At 46.3% G+C, this 21,112-nt stretch overlaps 1 protein-coding gene across 4 annotated transcripts; it reads left to right on the top strand.

The window, feature by feature from the left end:
* Positions 1 to 77: 77 nt before the first annotated feature.
* sec31b (SEC31 homolog B, COPII coat complex component) lies at positions 78 to 18,981 on the top strand. Of its 4 annotated transcripts, none has more exons than XM_064319040.1 (27): positions 78 to 246; positions 1,602 to 1,704; positions 1,810 to 1,933; positions 2,401 to 2,596; positions 3,011 to 3,106; positions 4,069 to 4,209; positions 4,562 to 4,704; positions 4,833 to 4,932; positions 5,279 to 5,440; positions 5,851 to 6,003; positions 6,225 to 6,458; positions 6,829 to 6,903; positions 7,032 to 7,124; positions 7,660 to 7,750; positions 8,260 to 8,438; positions 9,021 to 9,147; positions 9,588 to 9,733; positions 9,867 to 10,040; positions 10,811 to 10,972; positions 11,464 to 11,650; positions 11,757 to 12,146; positions 13,049 to 13,087; positions 14,483 to 14,544; positions 15,319 to 15,444; positions 15,848 to 15,967; positions 16,543 to 16,614; positions 16,728 to 18,981. In XM_064319040.1, the coding sequence occupies exons 2-27, from the start codon at positions 1,626 to 1,628 to the stop codon at positions 16,905 to 16,907; spliced, it is 3,651 nt and encodes a 1,216-aa protein (XP_064175110.1). In that variant the 5' UTR covers positions 78 to 246; positions 1,602 to 1,625; the 3' UTR covers positions 16,908 to 18,981. The 4 variants fall into 4 exon arrangements, 3 of the variants coding, with proteins under 3 accessions (XP_064175110.1, XP_064175112.1, XP_064175111.1); XM_064319041.1 differs by lacking the exon at positions 78 to 246 and adding an exon at positions 751 to 769; XM_064319042.1 differs by lacking the exon at positions 13,049 to 13,087 and having other exon boundaries at positions 79 to 246.
* Positions 18,982 to 21,112: the final 2,131 nt, after the last annotated feature.

The raw sequence follows: 21,112 nt of genomic DNA, 5'->3' as shown, positions 1-21,112 counted from the left end.
TTGCCACGTCAAGAGAATGGTGTGCATGTTTTTTTTTTTTTTACATCTGTTTCGTTGAGGTGTAACTGGGTGAAACTGACCGGCTTTTGTACGACAGTGCCGTACTAACCGTGCGGCCACCGTAGCGAAAAAAACAACACATCCTATCGACGTTGACGTAGGAACTGCCGGCGTATGCCTTTTTCTCCAGAATACATAGTGACAACGAGCTAGCCATATAGCTGACTACGATCCCCCACCCCAACTGTGAGTATTAATACATATTTTCAGAAACAACTAGATGGCTCATTTGTATTTACGTATATACGCGTACTAAATGTATCATTACATTAGCTACTTCGGTTGCATTTAGTTTGGGTGCGCAGTTTAGCATAGCTAGCCATCTAGGGTGGAGACAGTATCAGAGATCAGATAGATTTGAAGGCCCATATTATTTCCACACATTACTCAGTATTTCTAAAATTGCCTAAGCGACGGATGTACGGTCATCGTGTATAGCTACCTAACTGAAACTTTCTAATATATTCTCGGTTAGCGATAGAGAAAAGCTTACACCTATACCTACTGTTAACAACGCAACGTTGCATAGTGAGCTCTCGCTAGCATTTCAAGTATTGTATGTGTGTAACGCTAGCTGGTTGGCTAGCTAACTGACTAACTTTTCTTGAACCCATCCTATCTACGGTTGTGAGCTAAACTCCACGTAGTCTAGGTCTGCTTGCCAAGTTACACGTTAAACTATAGCAGCTACAGCGTAGCTATCTCGACAGTAAGTTCAGCTGGTGTTTGTAGGTAGCTATTAACCAGACCAAAGCCTGTCGGTAACTATTATTTTAGTTAAGTTCCTGAAATCCGTTGCCAGGTGGGGATTTGCTAGCCACATGGCTGGCTGCATTATGAAGTTATCAAAGTGTTTGTCTACCTGGCAATCTTGTGATCATCTTCGTGAACAACTTAAAAATAAAATGTTCACTGTCACTTGTTTAAATATGGAAAAGTGTTCGAATATGTATCTTACGTAGTGAGAAGTCATATTGTTCTTCCATGCTTTGGTTTATTGCTTGCTAAAGCTAAAAAGGTTAGCTTAACAGACAGCATAGTATTATATTACGTTATCTAAGTTACCTTGATTTGTTCATTATGGCTATGTTTCATGTCATTGGAATGTCAAGTTGCCATGCGAGAAACTTGGCTAACCGTGTTAGCTAATCTGCATATTCCTCGCTACAAAGGGAAAGCAAGGACAACACTGTAGATATATGTTTGTTTATATCAGACTGAAATAATTTGTGAAAACTATCTGCGGAGCCCTTGCCCATTTTCAGATTGCTTACCTCTTGTTGCAGATTTGTGTCAGTGTTTTGAACATTTAATCGTGGTTCAGAGGAAACGCTTTTTCTATATGCTACTAGCCACGGGCAACGTGTCTGTAAAATAGTTATTCAAATCTCATATCGCTATGATTTGCAAAGCTTTGTGCAAATAGTGCTAGTGCTTTCTGCGTTTTGATTTGAAATCCCATGTTCTGACCTCTTTAATTATTTTTACATTGTGTCATGTTTTCTGAGCACACCTGAGTTGTCTTGTGTGGATTTCGCCAGAGGCTCTTTTGCCGACTGAGGAAGATGAGGCTGAAGGAGATCCAGAGGACTGCTCACCAGGCATGGAGCCCTGCCCTACTCCATCCTACGTACCTGGCTACAGGTAACTGTTCTCAGTTTGTTCAGCACCAGTACAGCGGTCAATTCTAACAGCGGTCTGTTGCTTCGTTTGCAACGTTCCTGAATGCTTGTTTATGTCTACGTACAGGTACTTCAGCCCAACAGCTGGATGCGTCGTTTAGCACCAGTGCCGCACTGGAGATTTTTGAAATGGATTTTGCTGATCCTTCGCAGGAGATGAAGCTAAGAGGAACACTGTCCACCACCAACAGGTGAGAAACTGTGACAACAGGCAGGAAATATGCTAACATAAGTTTCTGGCCAAAATACATTCCCAGCAAACTAGGTTGAAATTGCAAAGGATACTGAAAATTAAATCTAACCAGAGTGTATGTTGTTCTTCTTCTTCATTTTTTTCTGAGGGTTTGTTCCACAAAATCTAGATACCTGGCGCTAGTGATCTCGGGCCGTCTTGTAATGTTCTGTTCAATTTTCAATTCAGTTTGTTCCCATTCTGTAGGTTTACTCTGCCTACTAAGCCTGCAACGTGTTAACAGACTGGAAAAGTTAGAGAGAACTGCAGGGCAAATCGTGCATGTGCATCCACTGTCCTGAATTATCTGTAAAGTGGTCCAGTGGCATCAGAGGTGGCATTGTCTCCCTGTCTGGTTGAATAAGCTTGTCCACTTGATTCGATTGAGAAGCCGACATTGATATGGATGAATATCTCTTCTGTCAGGTTTCACAGCCTCATCTGGGTGAATTTCGGAATGGGAGCAGATGGGTCTGCTGGGAGACTCATTGGAGGAAGTGAAAATGGTGTTTTAACGGTTTACAGTCCAGACGAAATATTAGCGTCTGGAGAAGCGGCGATAATCGGGCAGTCTGAGAAGCACACTGGTCCTGTGCGAGCTCTAGACTTCAACCCCTTTCAGGTAATCCAAATTATTCATCAATTATTAATTATTAATTGTTATGATGATTCAAATTGGGCACCTGGAAATATAATGTTGAGCTGCCTGAAATGGATGGATAACCCTATATTAAAACATACTGAATACTGTACTGTGGAAAATAAGTTCCTGAGGCATTCTATGTCTATATATAGGCATGACTTGAATTCTCTACATGGCTTTCTTGTTTAAAATCCGGTTTTGCATATAGGCAGTCAAGTCAGAAAATTGCATGTGATTTGGTCATGTCGATGTGTCATGCATGTCAAGCAAGTTCACGTGTGTAGTAACTTTTTAAAGAAGTTTCCTCTTGATTTTATTTTCACTTGAAGTGGGTGATGGATACCATGCACCCCCCCCCCCCCCCAAAGTACCATGTTATGCTGTCTATTTCAGAGTAATCTTCTGGCATCAGGAGCAAATGATTCTGAGATATATATCTGGGACTTGAATAATTTCAGCAATCCAATGACACCAGGGGCAAAATCTCAGGTAAATATCTGTGTGCTATACACTGTCTACAGCCTCTTGGAATGGGAAAAGGCTGTCATTTTGTTTAGTTATGATCCTTTATAGCAGTTATTGACTTATAGTTCTCCTGTACTACCAGTACTAACAGTATAGTTACTGGTGTAGTTTTAAAAATTTTGTCTGGACTTTTTTTTCATTTGATGTCATTGTTAGTTTCATTGGCTTTCTGTGGCAAACTATTTTGTTGAGCGATCTTTCTTCTCTTTACCATGTAGCTCTGTGAGGTAAGAACGAAGGCTCTTCGGCGCTATGGAGAGCTGTGTGCTGCGTGTGTGTGGTGCACGGTGCATTGTGGCTGTGTGCTTTAATGGAGGCGGAAGCTGTCTCCTCTTCCAGTCGCCTTGTTTTCAGTTAGCATGTTGAGCACACACAATACAAGCCTATGGATCCTGATTTAATAATAAGGTTATGAAATAAGTATCCGTTTAATAATATTACAATTATTACTGATTTGAAGTTGTTAATTAGATAAATATATTTTGTAAAGACTAACTGAGGTGCATATGAAATCTGAGCCGGTGTTTCTCCATGGCCCACAAGAGCATTGTAGTGTGTTGTACATTCAGGTATCCTCTTTGTAGCATGTGCATTTGAAACGGTGCAATAACGGATGGGCTGCCTAAGAAAAGATTCACTAATCTGGTTAATTAGAGAACTTGAAACAAGAGTGCATTGAGGAGTTATTTTACTGCATACAATATGTGCACTGATATTAAAACTGATTCTTTGCAAAGCAACACTGCCACTGAAAAACATTGTTACATAATTTCTGATATCTCTGAAATGCATTAAGCGATTGAGTAATTGCTTTATAACAAGTTCATGCTAAGTAAAATGTAATGTTAAATCCATTGAGCGTAGATCGTTACTGCAGCTTTTAATAACCTGTTAATTTATTCCTGATTTCCTGCATCTAATTCCAGCCTCTGGAGGACGTCAGCGTTGTTGCCTGGAACAGACAGGTCCAGCACATCCTGGCCTCGGCAAATCCGAGCGGAAAAGCCGTTGTCTGGGACCTGAGGAAGAACGAACCCATCATAAAAATCAGTGACCATAGCAACAGGGTGAGTTCGGGAGCTGAAGCGTCACATTAGCGAGGTCTTAGTAGCCTGCTACCAAATACTGTGTGTTCCGTGTGTCTAATTGACAGTAAAAGGGCAGGCATTGTGATTAGGCCCAGCGGGGGTGTCGGTCATCCTTCAGGGATAATGCAGAGGAGCCTGGGAAGCGGATTATTTGAATGCATTAATGAGCGGAACTTTCTAAAGCACTCATCCTTGACCAATTTTGGGTCACTGTTTTTATTTATTTATTTTTTTTTTTTACACAAAGTTCCAGTAAACCAGAGAAAGCACCGCTGTGCGTGTTGTTTTGGTACTGGTTGTAATGCCTGTTCCGGTGTATTCCGGGCTCTAGATGCACTGCTCCGCCATGCTGTGGCACCCAGAGGTGGCCACACAGCTGGTCCTGGCCTCAGAAGATGACCGCTTGCCGGTCATCCAGATGTGGGATCTGCGGTTCGCCACCTCCCCTCTGAAAGTCCTGGAGAACCACACCAGGTGAGGGGACAGCAGTGCGGCTGGGTCAGCTGGCCCTTGTGGTCATACCATGGCGAAGACGATGCTTGGGCACGGCTTGCGTATTTTTCACATGTGCTTGACGTTCGAACACGGTTTTCTCTCCTCAGGGGAATTCTGTCCATCTCTTGGAGCCAAGCCGACCCTGAGCTGCTCCTGAGCAGCGCTAAAGACAACCGCATTCTGTGCTGGAACCCCGGCACCGGAGAGGTAATTCTGCGGCGGCGGCTTCGTCTTTTAGCCAGGCTAGACGGCAAACAGATGTGACAAGCAGCAAGGTCTCGCTAGGTCTGGGGCTGCGGTGAAATGTTTCAGAGTGATGGAGTGTAAAGGGGTTCAGTCTGCTCTGTCAGCTCACAGACTACAAAGATGACTTTTGAGTTACAGAAAGGCAGAACAGACGAAAAACAGTTACTGTAAAATACGGTGCACAGCATCCTCTGCTGTACCCGATATTAACAAGGAAGTCACTTTTCCTCACTAACAGTAACAAGGTTACTCTGATTGGGTCCATGAGGACGTGATGTTAACCGTGTTCTTATTGGTCCCGTTCCAGGTGATATATGAGCTGCCCACCACCAACCAGTGGTGCTTCGACGTGCAGTGGTGCCCCAGGAACCCGGCCCTGCTCTCGGCGGCCTCGTTCGACGGGCGCATCACCGTGTACTCGGTCATGGGTGGGAGCCTGGAGGCGCAGCAGAAGATGGGCGCCGATAAGGTGGGAGAGCCGCTCCGCGCGCGCCAGCGCCGGCGCTCGGCTCGGCGATAACATCGCTCGCTTCCGTCCCTCTGTAGCAGTTTGGTAGATGAGTGTGCTGCGGTGACGCGCGCGGTGCGAAGACCGGCGCTGCTTTCCTCAGCGTCGGCCCGAATAACCAATCATTAGCCGGAGCAGCTGGAGATTCAGGTTCAGTTCCCATATGGCGCGGTGCCCTTGAAGCCTTGAGCGAGGTGCTGTACCCGTGTTCAGCAAATATTCGGCTGCATTCATATGCAAATATGAGCAAATATGTTAGTTGCCCTGGGCAAATTATTTATGATTAGAAATTTTTTGAAACACATACACTCAAAAAGTTGACGCTGTCAGAAGTTGACTTGTCAAATGCTAATTGTGTCGTTGTGTTCCAGATCTCCTCCTCTTTCGACAGCATGGACCCCTTCGGGACAGGGCAGGTGCTCCCCCCTCTGCAAGTCCCTCAGCCTGCGGCCCAGACCACAGTGGTTGCCCCTCTGAAAAAACCCCCCAAGTGGGTGCGCAGGCCGGTGGGGGCCACTTTCGCTGTGAGTACCCCGCCTCGCCTTCACCTGCTGGTCTCCCAGCTTTGCTGCACTGATCAAAAGCTACCACTAGAGGGCACTCTCCTCAGTACACCAGCACACTGTTTGCTATGCATTGGGAGGGCCATTTACACCCATAGCAAAATATATATTTGTTTTCTGTGTGAGGATCTATCTCAGTGCCTTGGCCTTAATGCATACTGTTTCATTGCTGTGTGCTGCAGTTCGGAGGGAGGCTGATCACCTTTGAGAACCCCAAGCCCCCGCAGCAGCAGCAGGGGCCGCAGCCCCTCCCCAGGCTGGTGTTCGTGAGCCAGGTCGTCACGGAAACGGAGTTCCTGCAGCGCTCGGGCGAGCTGCAGGCGGCCCTGCAGTCGGGGGCCTTCAGCACGTACTGCCAGGGCAAGGTCCAGAACGCGCCCAGCGAAACCGACCAGGACATCTGGAGGTTCCTCAAGGTCTGCACGGGCTGGGCACCCTCTGGAGAGGCCTCTGTGTTCATTAGGAAAAATTACTCAAGTTCTCCATATACAGAAATACTTAGACTGGCGTTTGAAGAAAACATAAACTGCTGTAGAATTTCATAGAATAATTTTATAGGGAATTCAAGAATTTCACTCTTGGCTCTGTGAATGCTACTGGAAAATGGTGAATAAAATAAATCTGTTTTCCATTTGTCAGGGAAGTTTCTCTGGTGGCTGAGAAAAATAGAAATTAATAATACTTACCACTAGGTGTCACTGTTTCCCCCTGAGTTATTTCCAGACACATTTTAGAATCTGACATTGCTTACACTGGTTGGGTAACTGTGGTTATTTGTAAATGCAGGTCAACTTTGAAGATGATGCCCGTGTTAAGTTTCTCCGCCTCTTAGGATTCAGTAAAGAGGAACTTGAGAAAAAGGTAACGGCATAACATTTATTGACCTCATAATGTTGACCCCACAGAAACGCATTTTCTCTGTATGAAGTCCTATTTTTGTGCGAATGCTTGGTGGGTTGCATTAATGGCTCTTAACTGTGCTTGCGCAGATTGCCTCAAACTTGGGGAAGGACTTCTGTGCAAACGGGCACGGAGTGGATGCCAATGACCTGGCTGAGAAGATGCAGCTTCTCTCTGCTCAGGTGAGGCCGCAGTCACGACATCAGAACTTCAGATACTGTGTTCGGCTTTCCTCAGTCCCAACCTTAAGACACAGGGGCTTATATATGCCATTATGATGCCCATTTTGAATTTTTTTATTTAAGTTTAAATGCATCTGTTCATTTGGCTTGTACACTCAATTTGAGATCACTGCTACAGTTGCCAGCATCTGCTTGCAGACAGCGTGTTCTGAGCTGTCAGGCCTTCGACAGATAAATTGAACCTGATGATGTGAGAGCACTCCCTGAATGCACCGTCTCTGCATTAAATTGAAGCAAAAGCTCCGCGACATTGTTTTTGCTGTGCTCGCAAATTTGTTGATTGAAACGACTTGTGCCTCTGCCCTTTTGTCAGTCTGTACATTTAAGTGTTTTTTTTTTTTAATTTGAAAAAATTTTTTTTTTTTAACAAACTAAGAGCATCAGCCGAGTTTATTTTCTCTGCAGAGAACAATAAGAGTGAGTGTGTGGGAGATCTGTCAGTGTGTACAGTAAGCTGTTCTGTGGTTTTGCTCAGCGGGAAGATGAGTCCAGTCCTGTGGCAGACTCGGACTTCTTCAGTAACCTGCCCAAGGACAAGCCCAACTTCCAGATCCCAGTCTCTGCAGGTACCCACCACACACTCTGTTTTTATTACTTACCTGCAGGTGTCACTGTTAGGGGCCTGATGTGTAATATGAGTATGTTATCTACAAATATCCAGACATAACACTTACTGGTGTGTTTGATTGTGTTTGTGTTTTAATTTTAATTCACAATGACCCACTAGTTTAAAAAAATTATTCTGGCTCAAGTAGTATTGAGTTTGTATCTTGTTTTTTGAAATAGTCTTTTTTGCTGTAGTCTAGCGTGCTTGTTAACTGAGATTGTTTGGGTACACGTAAACAACCAGATAATTACCCTGCTGGTAAATGGTAAATGGACTGCATTTATATAGCGCTTTTATCCAAAGCTCTTTACAATTGATGCCTCTCATTCGCCAGAGCAGTTAGGGGTTACCCTACTGAGGTCTAATATTAAACAAATCCATACCCACTAGTAGGGACCGTATGAAATAGGTTTTTATATGTATCGTTGGGCCTCCTGTGATTGTCTTCTTTTTTTTTTTCTCTTGAAGACACCGACGGGCTGATCAGCCAGGCTCTTCTGGTGGGTAACTTCGAGGGGGCCGTGGAGCTGTGCCTGAACGACGGGCGCTTCGCTGAAGCCATACTCCTGTCCATCAGCGGAGGGGCGGAGTTACTGAAGAAGACCCAGCAGAGATACCTGGACAAGCAGAAGAGCAACATCTCAATGGTGAGTAGAGAAACGCCTGCTGTAACGTTGCTTCATATCTCATTTTCTTTTTTAATTGGTTGTTTAGTACACAAATGGTTATGTTAACATTACTCTAATGCTCCTGTGCAGTTTTCCGCTGGGTTGCGAATGGTTCTTCCGGGCAGGGTAATTGGCCCTGTTGACGGGCTTCTCGTCCACTGAATTTGTTTACCTCACGTGTAAATGACACATGCAAACACTTGCACATAGAAATAGCCTGCCAGTGCATGCGGTGTCAAATATCACAATGAGAATGTTTTACTGGCGGTTTAGAGCCTGTAAAGGTTACTCTATTTTGTTTGCCAGCACTGCCCACCGAATGGTATTTAACCCTTCAAGGTGTGAGGTCACAAAAATGTTATTAGAATGTTCTTAACTGAACATTCTAATGCTGATGTAACAATCCCTACTGGTAATTGAAAGTAATTGAGTTCCAGATCACTGACTTTTAGAATGTTGACAAAAACATTCCATGAAACCTACTCTTCAAAGGGTTCATGGGCTGAAAGTTCTCTGTCAGTCCCAGGAAACGCATCACTTACGGCCGCTCCCTTTCCACAGCTCATATCTTCGGTGGTCACCCAGAACTGGCAGGACATCGTGGAGAGCTGCGAGCTGGACAACTGGAAGGAGGCCCTGGCGGCCCTGCTGACCTACGCCCGCCCCGAGGAGTTCGCCCCGCTGTGCGGTAAGGCGCGAGAGGGCCGCGTGGGGGGCAGAGTTCGCCCCGCTCGCTTGGCACGAGTAACTAAACAGCAGCCCAGAGACGTTTCCTCAAGCGCACCTGGGGAATCGCCAGCCCCAGGGCTCTGGGGGAAGCCTCTGTTGTTTATGTTATGAGGCACGTGGGGTGGCTGTGTGGCAGTGTAATGCTTTGGGACCTGGGCTCATAACTCATTGGCTGTGGGCTCCCGTCCCAGCCACTGTTGTGCTACCCTTAGGCAAAATATCGAACACTGAAAATGGACTGTATGTAAAAATGTAATCTCTGTAATTCCCACTGGATAAGAGCGTCTGTGAAAAGCCTAGCGCGTAAGAGTAAAACGTACATGCTGTGAAGGCTTTGAGGGCCTTGGCTGTTTTAACAGCGTTTCTCCTTTTTCTCCTCCCCTCCCTCCCTCCCATCAGACACCCTGGGGGCCCGTTTGGAGCAGCAGGGCAAGGAGAAGTGCTGTCTGCAGGCCTGCCTGTGCTACATCTGCTCCGGAAACATCGAGAAGCTGGTGGAGTGCTGGGCCCAGCAGAAGGACTGCTCGTCCCCCCTGGACTTGGAGGTACGCGGCCGGAGGCCCGCGGAGACTCCGCCCCCCTCAGGGGGGAGGGGCTTGCACATGTCGCAGGCTGCAGTGAGCTGTGGAGCGGCAGTCGGACAGCGCAGGCTAACCGGCGTTTGCGTGTGATTGACAGGACCTGGTGGAGAAGGTGATGATTCTGCGCAAGTCCATCGAGCGCCTGCGCAACGGGGAGGTGGCCATGCAGAGCCCAGTGCTGGCGCACAAGCTGACCCACTACGCCAGCCTGCTGGCCGCCCAGGGGAGCCTGGCCGCCGCCATGAGCTACCTGCCCGCCAACTCTAACCAGGTGAGTCACACACACCCGCCAACTCTAACCAGGTGAGTCACACAGACCCGGCCTGGCCGAGCCATGCTATATTTGTCTTTGGGACAGTCTGCAGTTGAACTAATTTGGCATCTTGTTTTTGAAACTGGGCAGTGAGCTCGCTGGTACTTTGAACAGGTACCTGTGAACCCCACAACTTTTGGTCACTGTTTAAGTTTAGTGTTTGTTCCATTACATAGGGAAAACATTCGCTCTTCTTGCTGAAAGTATCAACCGTTTGAAAGGCAACGTTCTCTTCTGCAGACAGTGCTATTCAGGGACACTTGCTTGGGGCAGTTGCCATGGGTATTTATTACACCCAGTAAAAAAAGGATTAGCTAAAACTGAGCACAGTGATGAATTTAATATTCGTGCTGTAAAATATTTTTGCATTAATTTTCCAGCCGGTGCCAACTAATCTGGTAGGAAATGAAATTGCATGGCCGCACAGCCCATTGCTGGCAGGCCTGTTGTATCCTCCAGTTACAGCACTGTGGTATTCGTGTCGAATGTTCCGGAAGCTGCAGTGACTCTGCGGTTTGTCTTGATCTTATCTTTGTTTCAGAAACTGCTGAATGCGCCATTTTCTACGTCTAATGCCGTTTAAACATTCTCATATTTGCATATTCAAGAGTTCATGTGTGTAGAATGGAGAAGCGGTTGCGGGTTTTTAGATAGCGGTTATGCTACGTTACGGCTAGCACCCCCTGCTGGTGGAGTGGCCTAACGGGTTTCGATACGGTCTCCCGTAGGAGTCGATCCAGATGCTGAGGGACCGGCTCTTCCACGCTCAGGGAGAGGCCATGGAGGGCCAGCCCCCGCCGTTCCCTTACCCCAGAGTCTCCGTAGGGGGCGCTCCAGACACCCCAGCACCCGCCGCAGCGCAGCCGCCTGCGCAGAAGACGCAGAAACAGGTGAGGACAGGTGGTGAAGGGTTGCAGGAAAATTCCGGAATAGCAGATAGATGTTTTGTATTCATGGGCAGAGGCATTCTGCGTTCTCTGCTGTGCTGTTGTTTCCAGCTGGGGTCCTGTTTGCATGTTAAGCTGTGCTCTTCATTTGCATATACGCTCATCTAGTCAGAAAGGACTTGGACCTCTTCATAATATGCGGCAGTTTTTCCCAATTACATTGTACTGTGCAGTCCTGAATTACCCATAGGAGAGTGCTGAATCCATTTTTTTGTAAATTGGTGAGGTGTGCAGATGTAGCCGCATTCCAGGTCTCAGTGCTCTGCCCAGCCTGCAGATGGGATCTGTAGTTAATTTGTCCACATGTAATGACTACAATTTGGTGACTGATTTTAGTTGGATGTTCACACTTGCAGAAGTGCCCTGCTGTGTGCCCTGTTGTGTGCTGACTGGCAGAGACTGTGACGTTAATGGCGGTTGGCTCTGTGTTTCAGGAGCCTTACCAGCCCGTGATGCCCACTCCCTCCCCGATGGGAGACTCGGGGCAGCCTTCCATGCCCAGGGTGTTCACTCCACAGGCTCCTCCCACAGACCCCATGTCCCCGCCTCCTTACTCCAGGATGCCTCCCACCTCTCACGGCCCACGCCCACCGTACCCCCAACACCCGGCCACCGGCCCAGGTACTGCTCCTCCTCCTCCACCTGCATGCTAACGTTGGCGGTCAGTGGCGGTCAGCTGAAGATGTGTCCGTTTGTCGTTTATTTTTTTTCTTCCTCTCCTCCTCAGGATTCCCGTCGTTCCAGCCGTTCAATCCCGCGGCGGCGCCCCTCGGCGGTCAGGGGGGCTTCCCCCCTCGCCCCGCGATGCCGGCGTCCAGCCTGGCGGGGCCCCCGCTGCCCCCGTCCTCCGCCCCCAGCCTTCCCAGCATGCCCGGCTCGGGCCCGCCCCCCGCCGGCTTCATGCCCTCCGCGACCATGCCCACCAGCCCGCCGCCGTCCGGCTCCCAGCCCGGAGCGCCCGTGCCCATGTTCCCGGGAGGGCACCACGCCCAGGGCCCCGCCCCTCCCATGCCCTCTGCCCCCTACAACCCCCTGACGCCGGCGTACCCGCAGGGAGGCCCCGGAGCGCCGGGTGTAAAGCCCTTCTCCGGCCCCGCGTTGCCCCCGCCCCCCACAGGTAACCCCCTCATCGGCCCCCGCCCCCCTCTGCAGGCCTGTGCCTTCTACAGGGAAATATACAGCTGTTTAGTGCAGCTATATAAAATGGCTCCCCTTTAAGAGGTTTTTACTGGGTACATATCTGTAGTATAACTCTTAGATAAGGACTGCACTATGCTTGACATTTAAGGGATTATACCAGTTGCCATGCACTATATTACTTGGCTTTGTATTGCCTGGAGTTCTATTTCTGAGGTTTTAATTCATCAGATAATTGGTTCCCTGTGAATTCATGAAACTGTTGTAAGTGCGGAGATCCACCCACGGATCTGCAGTCGGCCTCGTAATTGGCTGCTCTGTCGCTAGCGGGCGGGCTCCTGAACTGATGGAAGGGAGCGATTCCAAATTGGGATGTAAAAGGGAAAGTAAGGAAATGCATGTACCTTTGGGTTGTTCTTTTCGACATTCCGCGAGAGTGCGGGCCATGAATTGCATCCCACTGCGTAAAAGCATCTGGGCTTCACACTGCCTGGTCTGCCTGTCTGAGCCAGAGTCCAGGTGGCGGCCTGTGATTGGCAGGCTCAAAGGACCGGGGCGGAGTCAGACCAGGGGGAAATTACTGCTTTCCAGCAGCAGCGGCAGCTGTCTGGGTCTTTGAACACTGTGTCTGGTCCCCACCCCACACAGTTCCAAGGCAGACAGATGGTGTGCTGTTTGCTTACAGACCCGCAGTGCATTTTAGTCTGGAGGTAGGAGCAGGAGCTACACTCAGTACAGGTCACATGGGTAAAGGGTGCTAAGCCAATGAACACCTCCGGAACTACAGGAAGTCTTGACCTTTTTAGGAAGTGTAGATGTATGTTCTGAATTCCTGTTGGTCTCTTCTGTACACATGTCCCTGTTGTTTGATTTGATTTGCAGGACACTTTCCGTGGCTGCAGTCCCGTTGTGAGGATGAAGGTGACAGGATTAAGTTAGGACACAGCCGTAGAGTGTGAGGCAAACGCGTTTGTGAAAGAGCTGGCTCCCGCCGCTTTTCGCTAGCATTCAGTTCTGCTGCCATTTTGTTGCATTTTGGCCCAAAAAAAAGGATTAAAAAAAAAAAAAAGGATTAAAAAAAAAAAAGGAAAAAGATTGCAGCATGTACTTATCTGAGGGTGGAGTGGTTTGAGGTGGCTTTGAGCGTTGGTGTAATTTTGGGATGTTTTCAAAATCGCATGAATGCTTGACACTACCAGCAGGGTAATCCACTGCTTTTTCCTGTTATGCTTTATTCCGTCTGTCAGAAAAGACTGAGAGGGTTCATCAGTTATTAAACAAGCAAATCTTTAAGAGCAGTAGTAGCAGGCATCATCTCACTTGTTTTTATGTCAGGATAACTAAATTCAAGATTAATGCTAGCTTATTATTCAGATTATTTTGATGATAGGTCATTATTCAGAAAGCATTGAAAACACCGACACCAGATGCCGTTCATTGACATTTAAGTTTGAAGGCAGTGCGAACAAGACAGCAAAAATCTCCCACTTTATTCCAAGTTGAAGTTCAAAAATAGACGAACCTATTCGTTGACTTATTACACGTGTATAATTACAGGTTAGGCAAGCAACTGCTTATTTTAAACCGGTCAGGCTTTCTCCCCGCACTCTGCCTTCATATCTTCAAACGTTCTTCAAATTCCACGAATTCAGCTTTACGTTTGGGGGCCACAGAGCCTGGTTTGTCGAGTGGGGGCGTATTTAAAGTGCTTCAGGAAACTAACCGAACGAGCCTGGGTTTTCTGCAGTGAAGGTGAACCAATGAACCGTTTACTCACAGTTGGGTTTGGACGTGGCTGTGTGTCATTATGGCGGTAGTGTCATGTCACCGTGCAGCACTAGGGGTGTGTACTGAAACCGTAACCGTGAGCACTGGAATGTGATTATGGTTTGGCTGTGATCTCTTTCCTCTGCATGGAGAGCCTCCTCCCATTGGTTGCCTGCGATTCCTTTTGCGCTCTCTCTGTGGTGATCGCTGGGTCTCAGAGCCACGCTCGTTCACAGATGAACATGCACACACTCACTCACTCACTCACTCACGCTGCACGCACACACTCACTCACTCGCGCCGCACGCACACACTCACTCACCCACACACAAACACGCACGCACGCACGCACCCACACACAAACACACACGCACGCCGTGCACACACGCACGCACGTGCCCACATACACGCACACACACAGACACATATGCACACGCGCACACACACACACTTGGCTTGGCCTGCTGCTGTGTGTGAAAAGCTTTGTGCCCGGTCCCAGGTGCTCGTGGACGCTAACATTCCGTTCCGTTGCCCCCCCTCCAACTACAGGGAGTGCTCAGGAAGGCTGGAACGACCCCCCCGCTGTGCGCGGACGTGCCAGTCAGAAAAAGGTACAGCAGGACGCTCGTTTTCACACGCTCCCTCACGTCTTGTCCGTCCGTGTGGGGTCCAAAGTGCAGTTTCAGAGTTTCAGATTAAGCCATGCCATTTTGAATGGAGGTCGATACAAAACTCAGTTTACTCCCTGACTACGCTTCATGTGTGTCTGTGAAGCTGCCCCAATAAGTCTGAAGGTAGCAGCTAGGGTCTGCCGTGCTATTGCATTGGTTCCACAGGAGTACAGTATCTTTACTCCAGAAACCCCGATCTTTGATCCCGACGCTGTAATTGTATCGAGTGGAACGCACATGGTTTTAATTAGTTAAAATGCTATATAATTAGGTAACACTTTGGCAGTCTGGAGCTGGAAAAGGGCTCGCCAGACCTCAAAAATGCATTTTTTGGAGTGTAATCGGGTGTTTTGTCATCAAACTTGGAGGTAAGGGCAAAACATAAAAATGTGTTTTCTGAAACTTTTAGCAGTTCAATTCCCATGTTTAAGAAATAGAATGTGTCCCAAAACGCATTTTTAAATTGACTTTTGCAATGCCACTTTTGCAAACTACTGTAACAGTGATTACAGTAGGTTGCAAAAGTGGCATTGCAAAAGTCAATTTAAAAATGCGTTTTGGGAGACCCTAAGGTGCTGTCAGTGGGGCCTCTGTCCGTGCTTCTTTTTGGGGGAAAGAAAGAAAAGGGGAAAATCTGGTTTCTGTTTAGAGTTTATTCCAGCTGTTTATGAAGTCCTACTCAGGGCTTGAAGGCTCGACTGTGTTTCTCTACAGCTTCCCGATAACTACACCCCCCCGGCCCCCATCACCGCCCCGGTCATGGGGTACTCCGCCGAGCCGTCCCACCCCCACGAGGGCGTCCAGGCCCCACCGGGCGCCCCCCAGGAGCCAAGCGTCCAGGTGCTGACACACAACCCCCCCATGACTGGAAAAATAACGCCTTAGTTTATACCAATATGCATCGTTGGCTTTAAACTTTACTGCACTTGATTGCATTGAAGTTTTTTAATGGGAGCACAAGCATAATGCCTAGAATGAAATGAAATGAATCATTGGATTTATATAGCACTTTTCAGAACGCTCAAAGTGCTTTAGAGTGATGAGTGGGAACTCACATCACCCACCACCAATGTGTAGCACCCACCTGGTAGATGCACAGCAGCCATTTTGTGCCAGAACTCTCTTTACACATTAGCTTAGGGAAAGCTTGCAGACTTTGTAAGCCCTGGAGGTAGCGTTTGGTTCTCATGTGACCTGGGCCCCATTTTGTAGCACTAGCTGACTCCTCCCTCCCCCTCTCCAGCTCCTCCAGCAGCTCCCCGCAGAGAAGGTGGAGCAGAGGGAGATCCCGGCAGAGCACCTGGTCCTGAAGAGCACCTTCGACGGGCTGGTGCAGCGCTGCCAGCTGGCTGCGGGGGACCCGGTACGCCTCGCCTCCTCGCCCCCTCGCCCCCTAGCCCCCTCGCCCCCCTTGCCTGCTCACACCCTCGCCCACTCGCCCCCTCTCCAGGGCCATACAGGACCTGCATGGGCCCCAATCTGCTTCATTTTCAGTGTGGAGACTTCAAGGCTCTGATGGTGCTTCCCATGTGAAAAAAACAGTATGCTGAAGTATACCTGAAGTATGCTATTTTATACTTAAGAATACTTGAAGTATAATAAAAGTTTATATAAAATATGCTTAGTATACTATTTTTTCATATGGGTTGATATTCACAGATTTATTTTCTGTTTTACCTTTTTAAATGTAGCCATGGCAACAGTAGCTTTGTTATAACAAAATTCTGTTGGGAATCTTCAAAGCACACTGTATCCCTGATGTACTGGATACTGTGTGAGGTGTGAGATTGTCTGAGCTATCTGAGCTATTTTTGATTATGAGATCATTCATTTACAAAGATAACTTGGGAAGTTGTCTTCAAGATCCTTAAAAACTATAATTTTGCGATCGGAAGCTGCATGACTTTCTAGTTATGTCTATGTTTCTCCACCCATCAGCAAACAAAAAGGAAACTGGATGATGCGTCCAAGCGCCTGGAGCACCTGTATGACAAACTGAGAGACCAGTCGGTAAGGGCGAAGCATGCGTTTGTCCGTTACGAAATGAGCTAACCCAGTTCCACATGTCCTGTGCCGCGGGTCAAATGCAAAACTCACGTCTGCCGTTGCCCCCCCCCACCCAGCTGTCTCCCAGCATCCTCGCCGGGCTCCACGAGGTCGGCCGCTGCATCGAGAGCCGCAACTACCAGAACGCCCTGGCCGTCCACACCCAGATCGTCAGCAGCAGCAACTTCAGCGAGATCTCTGCCTTCATGCCCATCCTCAAAGTGGTCGTGACCATCGCCAACAAGCTCAGCATTTGACCACGGGGGGGGGGGGAAAGAAACTGCTAATTTCAGTGTTAAAAGATCCTTATAAGTTATAAATATATATATAGATATTTTTTTGAGCGGTTCAGATGTGCTTTTGGTGCTTTAAATGATAACATGCTGCAGAACCCTGGCTTTCATTTATCTTTTCCCAGGGTTGGTTTTATCACATGATCACTTGCAGGCTGCTAAAGGGCTTTTTAGTTGGGCGACAGTTATATTGTCACAAGCGCAATTACCGTTTAATTTGCTTTAGCTAAAACTGCGTTTCGTGGGGAAAGGACACTAAGTAGGACGAAGAGAAAGTGGGTTGTGTAATGTGGGGGGTTCTGAGTGCAAGCCCGTGCACTCTGGCCCTGGAGGTAATGGAGGTGCTTTTGGCCGCACAGGGTTCTGGAGATAAGGTCACTGCTGGGAGGGGCAGTGAGATGAGGGCACTGAGCTGAGTGCCCAGCACTAACCTTGCTTCTGGCTTGGGAGAAAACAGGGAGTTGGTTATTGCAACACAAACCAAATGAGGGTGAGGGTGTGTGTGTGTGTGCGTGCGTGCGCGCGCGTGTGTCTGTGAGTGCGTGTGTGTGTGTGTTTGTGTGCGCACACATGCATGTGCGCGCGTGTGTGTGCGCGCTTGTGTGTGTGTTTACTAACGGTGGAATGTTAACTGATTATTTTAACCGAACAAAATTATTCTTTAAGAAATTAACCAATACAATACTGTACCATAAATATTTCTCATCTATTGTAAACTTACCTAAAGCATGGTCAACAAGTGTTGCCATCTTCCATCAAGAATTACACAGGAATTTTGGTTACAGCTTTTCCTTAAAATAATGGTTGCCATGATATTTGGTTAGATGTTCAGTCAATTCTTTTTGAGCAGCTATGGGACGTAGAAATGCAAGTTCGTTGAACAGCTATTGTAATAGCAATGGCTGGTTGTGTCCTGAGTTTTTCTTTTTCTTTTTTTTCTCGGAATTGCCGAGAACCTTTGCTTCTAAGCCTGAATTGGCTATTCTTACATTGTGTGATTTTGTTGTACCCCTATGTCTATTGCTGTTCCTTAGTTGCACTAAAATTACATGTGTTATGTTTTGTGCAGACTTGAATATATTATCAGGCATAAGGAAAGTAATATTTATTATCGCTGGGCAACAATTTTGGTGCAATTTACTGAAATCCCAATCATTTGATAATTGGCACTGATTGAAATGTGGTACGTTTGTCAAGTACTGTGTGTGATATTATTCTGCTTACCTTTTACAATGAAATGCAAGGAAAAAAGATCTTTTTTGGTTGGATGATGTGTAACACTCCTAACACCAAATTCAGATACAGGTCTTCTGAACTGAGTATATTAATGATTCGTTTAACGAGAGCAGCTGTATTTGTGACCATTTATTTGTCGAATGACTGTGCGTTGTGTAGGCACTGCCTCTTCCCTTAAACATGCTTATTAAGTCTTTAAACACACCTTTTTAATACAGCCATTTGCCTGGTTAATAGGAAAGTACATGTAAATGCCATGATGAGGACAAAAACGATATATACTGTAGTCTGTGCTTGGATTGATTGAACCACTGACTGAGCCAGGTGTTATAATGGCAGTCCATTATGTTTTACAGCCAGCGTGCTTTACTTTCCTACAGTTTCACTATTTGACTTATTTAATCGTTACCATTCCTGACATTTGCACCCTGTTGTCAAGCTGGCTTCTCAAAACAAGGCTAACATCCACTTTCATTTTTTAAAGCACGTTATGTTGATCTTCAGAATGATGCAAGTGCTCCTTTGAACTGAACGTTTCCCGCGTTTCGTGTGCACGGTGAAGTAACTTACAGTACGTTTGCCGGGATTTCCTGTGTGGCCAGTGAGAGCGGAGCGAGTTTCGGGTTTAGCCGCGCTCTTTAGCGTTGATTGTGTTTTGTCGGTCATTCGGAGTAAGGATCGTCACCATCAACAGAAGGCAGTGCCTCTGATCCCTTTTCTGCACAGGTATTTATACAGTCAGTTTTGCCAATATTGTCTTTCAGTGCTGTATGTTTTTTCATATAAAGCATTGTATTTGGAATTGCTTGTTGTGGTGGGTTTTATTTTTTGCTCCACATTCTTTTCCCTACATGCCGAGTGTACGCCTGACTCCCCCCACCAACTGTCTTGTGACGTGCACCTCAACTCGGGCTCTTTGACCTGGCCTTAGCCTTCTCGCTGCACCAGAATTACAGTCATCTATCAAAAGACTACTTTGATAATTTCGGTTTTAATTTCATCGGACTCATTTCAAATGTGTTTTTAAAATTCATATTAGGCGCATGTTCACTGGTTTCAGTATGAATGATATAGGTGTAGGCCTTCTTACTCCCTGAATGCCAATGTTTCATCAGTCTAATTGCTGTGTATGTACACTAGAGGGCGCGCACACGCTAGGTTTCTAGTATGCTTTTATACAGTCTGCTGTTATGTCATTTTATGAAACGTTTATCCTATCTTTTTGTATTGGCCATTGATTGCATAGCTCGACGTTCTTCACCAGTTGTTTTTTTTTTTTTTTTTTAGTTAAGTAATTTGTCTATAAACTGATGAATTCTGTAAAAGATTTTGAAACTCATGTTCGATACAAAAGCGATGACTTGAATGTTTTCGTGTGTTTATTTGAAACATATTTTCGACCATATTCTCTGTTACATGTTAGTGCATTGCCTTTTGTTTATTTAAATTCGCTTCTACATTTGTAAAGTAACCATCCACAATACTTAAATGGTTTATATAGTGACCAAGCTGGCATGGATTCTTATGGGCAATGTTATATTAATTTCAGAGGACAACATTTCATTTCAGGCATTTGGCAGACGTTCTTATTTACAATCCATTTCCACAGGTGGGTATTTACTAAAGAAATTCAAGTGCCTTGCTGAAGGGACAATGATAGGTGCCCCCAGAACGTACAACCTTGCATTAGCGAGCCCAGTTCCTTAACTATTAGGCTACACCAGTGTATTGGGCTACACAGCAAGGGTCTATCTATAGGCTACTCCCAACAATATAGCATTTGTATAGAACACGAATTTTTTTTTTTTTTTTTTTTTTTTTAAGAAGACGTACGTTTTAAGAGTGTAGTGTAAAAAATAATTAATTTAGGAATATTTTTGAATGGGGTCCCGCTTCTGAGATTCGAACTAATAACTTCCAGATTCAGAATGCAACAGCATTAACGACTACTTTTCACTATCTACGACATGATATTAATAGGATTGTCTGGAATCCCCCATATCAGTCTCTAATCTGTTTATGCTAAGCAGTTGGCTAATCTGCATTTACATTGCGCCCTGTGAGAGTACTGGATGTTAGGCTAATTACTGAAGGCTGAGAAAAGGGTCTTCGATATATTAAAACCGTTGCCATGGATTTTCCTCATGGTTTAACGCCCCTAGACATACTAAATCATACGACTCTGGAATTAGAAATAAATAAAACTTTTAAGTCGATATTCACCAACCTTCTATAGATGTAAATTAAGTGAACACATCTCGCCCCCGAGTTTTCAGTGAAATATGTCGTGATATTCCTAACCATCTTGTAAAATTTATCAGGCATGTGGGAGCATATGTTGCACAGTACAGTTGTAGTTAAGCTGACCGAAGTCTTGCTATATACTTTTCTCGTGTTAATAGATCACATAACTTAAAGGTTCATCGAATTTGTAAATTAAGTGAACACATCTCGCCCCTGAGTTTTCAGTGAAATATGTCGTGATATTCCTAACCATCTTGTAAAATTTATCAGGCATGTGGGAGCATATGTTGCACAGTACAGTTGTAGTTAAGCTGACCGAAGTCTTGCTATCTACTTTTCTCGTGTTAATAGATCACATAACTTAAAGGTTCACCGAATTTGGGTCTAGTCAAATTGCTACTGCACGCTGTTCGTACAAGGTAGTTCCCGGAAATGCAGACGTACGACCTACCAGCCGTTCTGTTTTGTATTGTAATATATGTATCGTAATAGCCTACACATTTTTATTGCCTACTAAATGTGTTTTAATGTTGCTGTTGTACATATTTGTTTAATTTGTTACCAAAACTTGTCAGAATAGTGTGCACAACCTAATAAGGCGTGAATTGTGTGCATTTAAGGTGCATGGCGTCCATAATGTAGCCTATTTGAAAACGCGCGGACCGTATCAATGTTTCATGACCATGAGT

This window comes from Anguilla rostrata, chromosome 2 (genome assembly GCF_018555375.3).
Source record: "Anguilla rostrata isolate EN2019 chromosome 2, ASM1855537v3, whole genome shotgun sequence".
In the NCBI taxonomy this organism is placed as follows: Eukaryota; Metazoa; Chordata; class Actinopteri; order Anguilliformes; family Anguillidae; genus Anguilla; species Anguilla rostrata.
The sequence above is the reverse complement of the archived record's forward strand: the minus strand, read 5'-3'. Positions and strand labels throughout refer to the sequence as shown.

Bases quoted from the DNA above. Each gene is read 5' to 3' on its own strand.
- sec31b (XM_064319040.1), top strand. From the start codon at position 1,626: ATGAGGCTGAAGGAGATCCAGAGGACTGCTCACCAGGCATGGAGCCCT. The intron at 4,933-5,278 runs GTAATTCTGCGG...GTCCCGTTCCAG, and splicing joins GGAACCCCGGCACCGGAGAG to GTGATATATGAGCTGCCCAC. The intron at 16,615-16,727 runs GTAAGGGCGAAG...CCCCCCACCCAG, and splicing joins ACAAACTGAGAGACCAGTCG to CTGTCTCCCAGCATCCTCGC.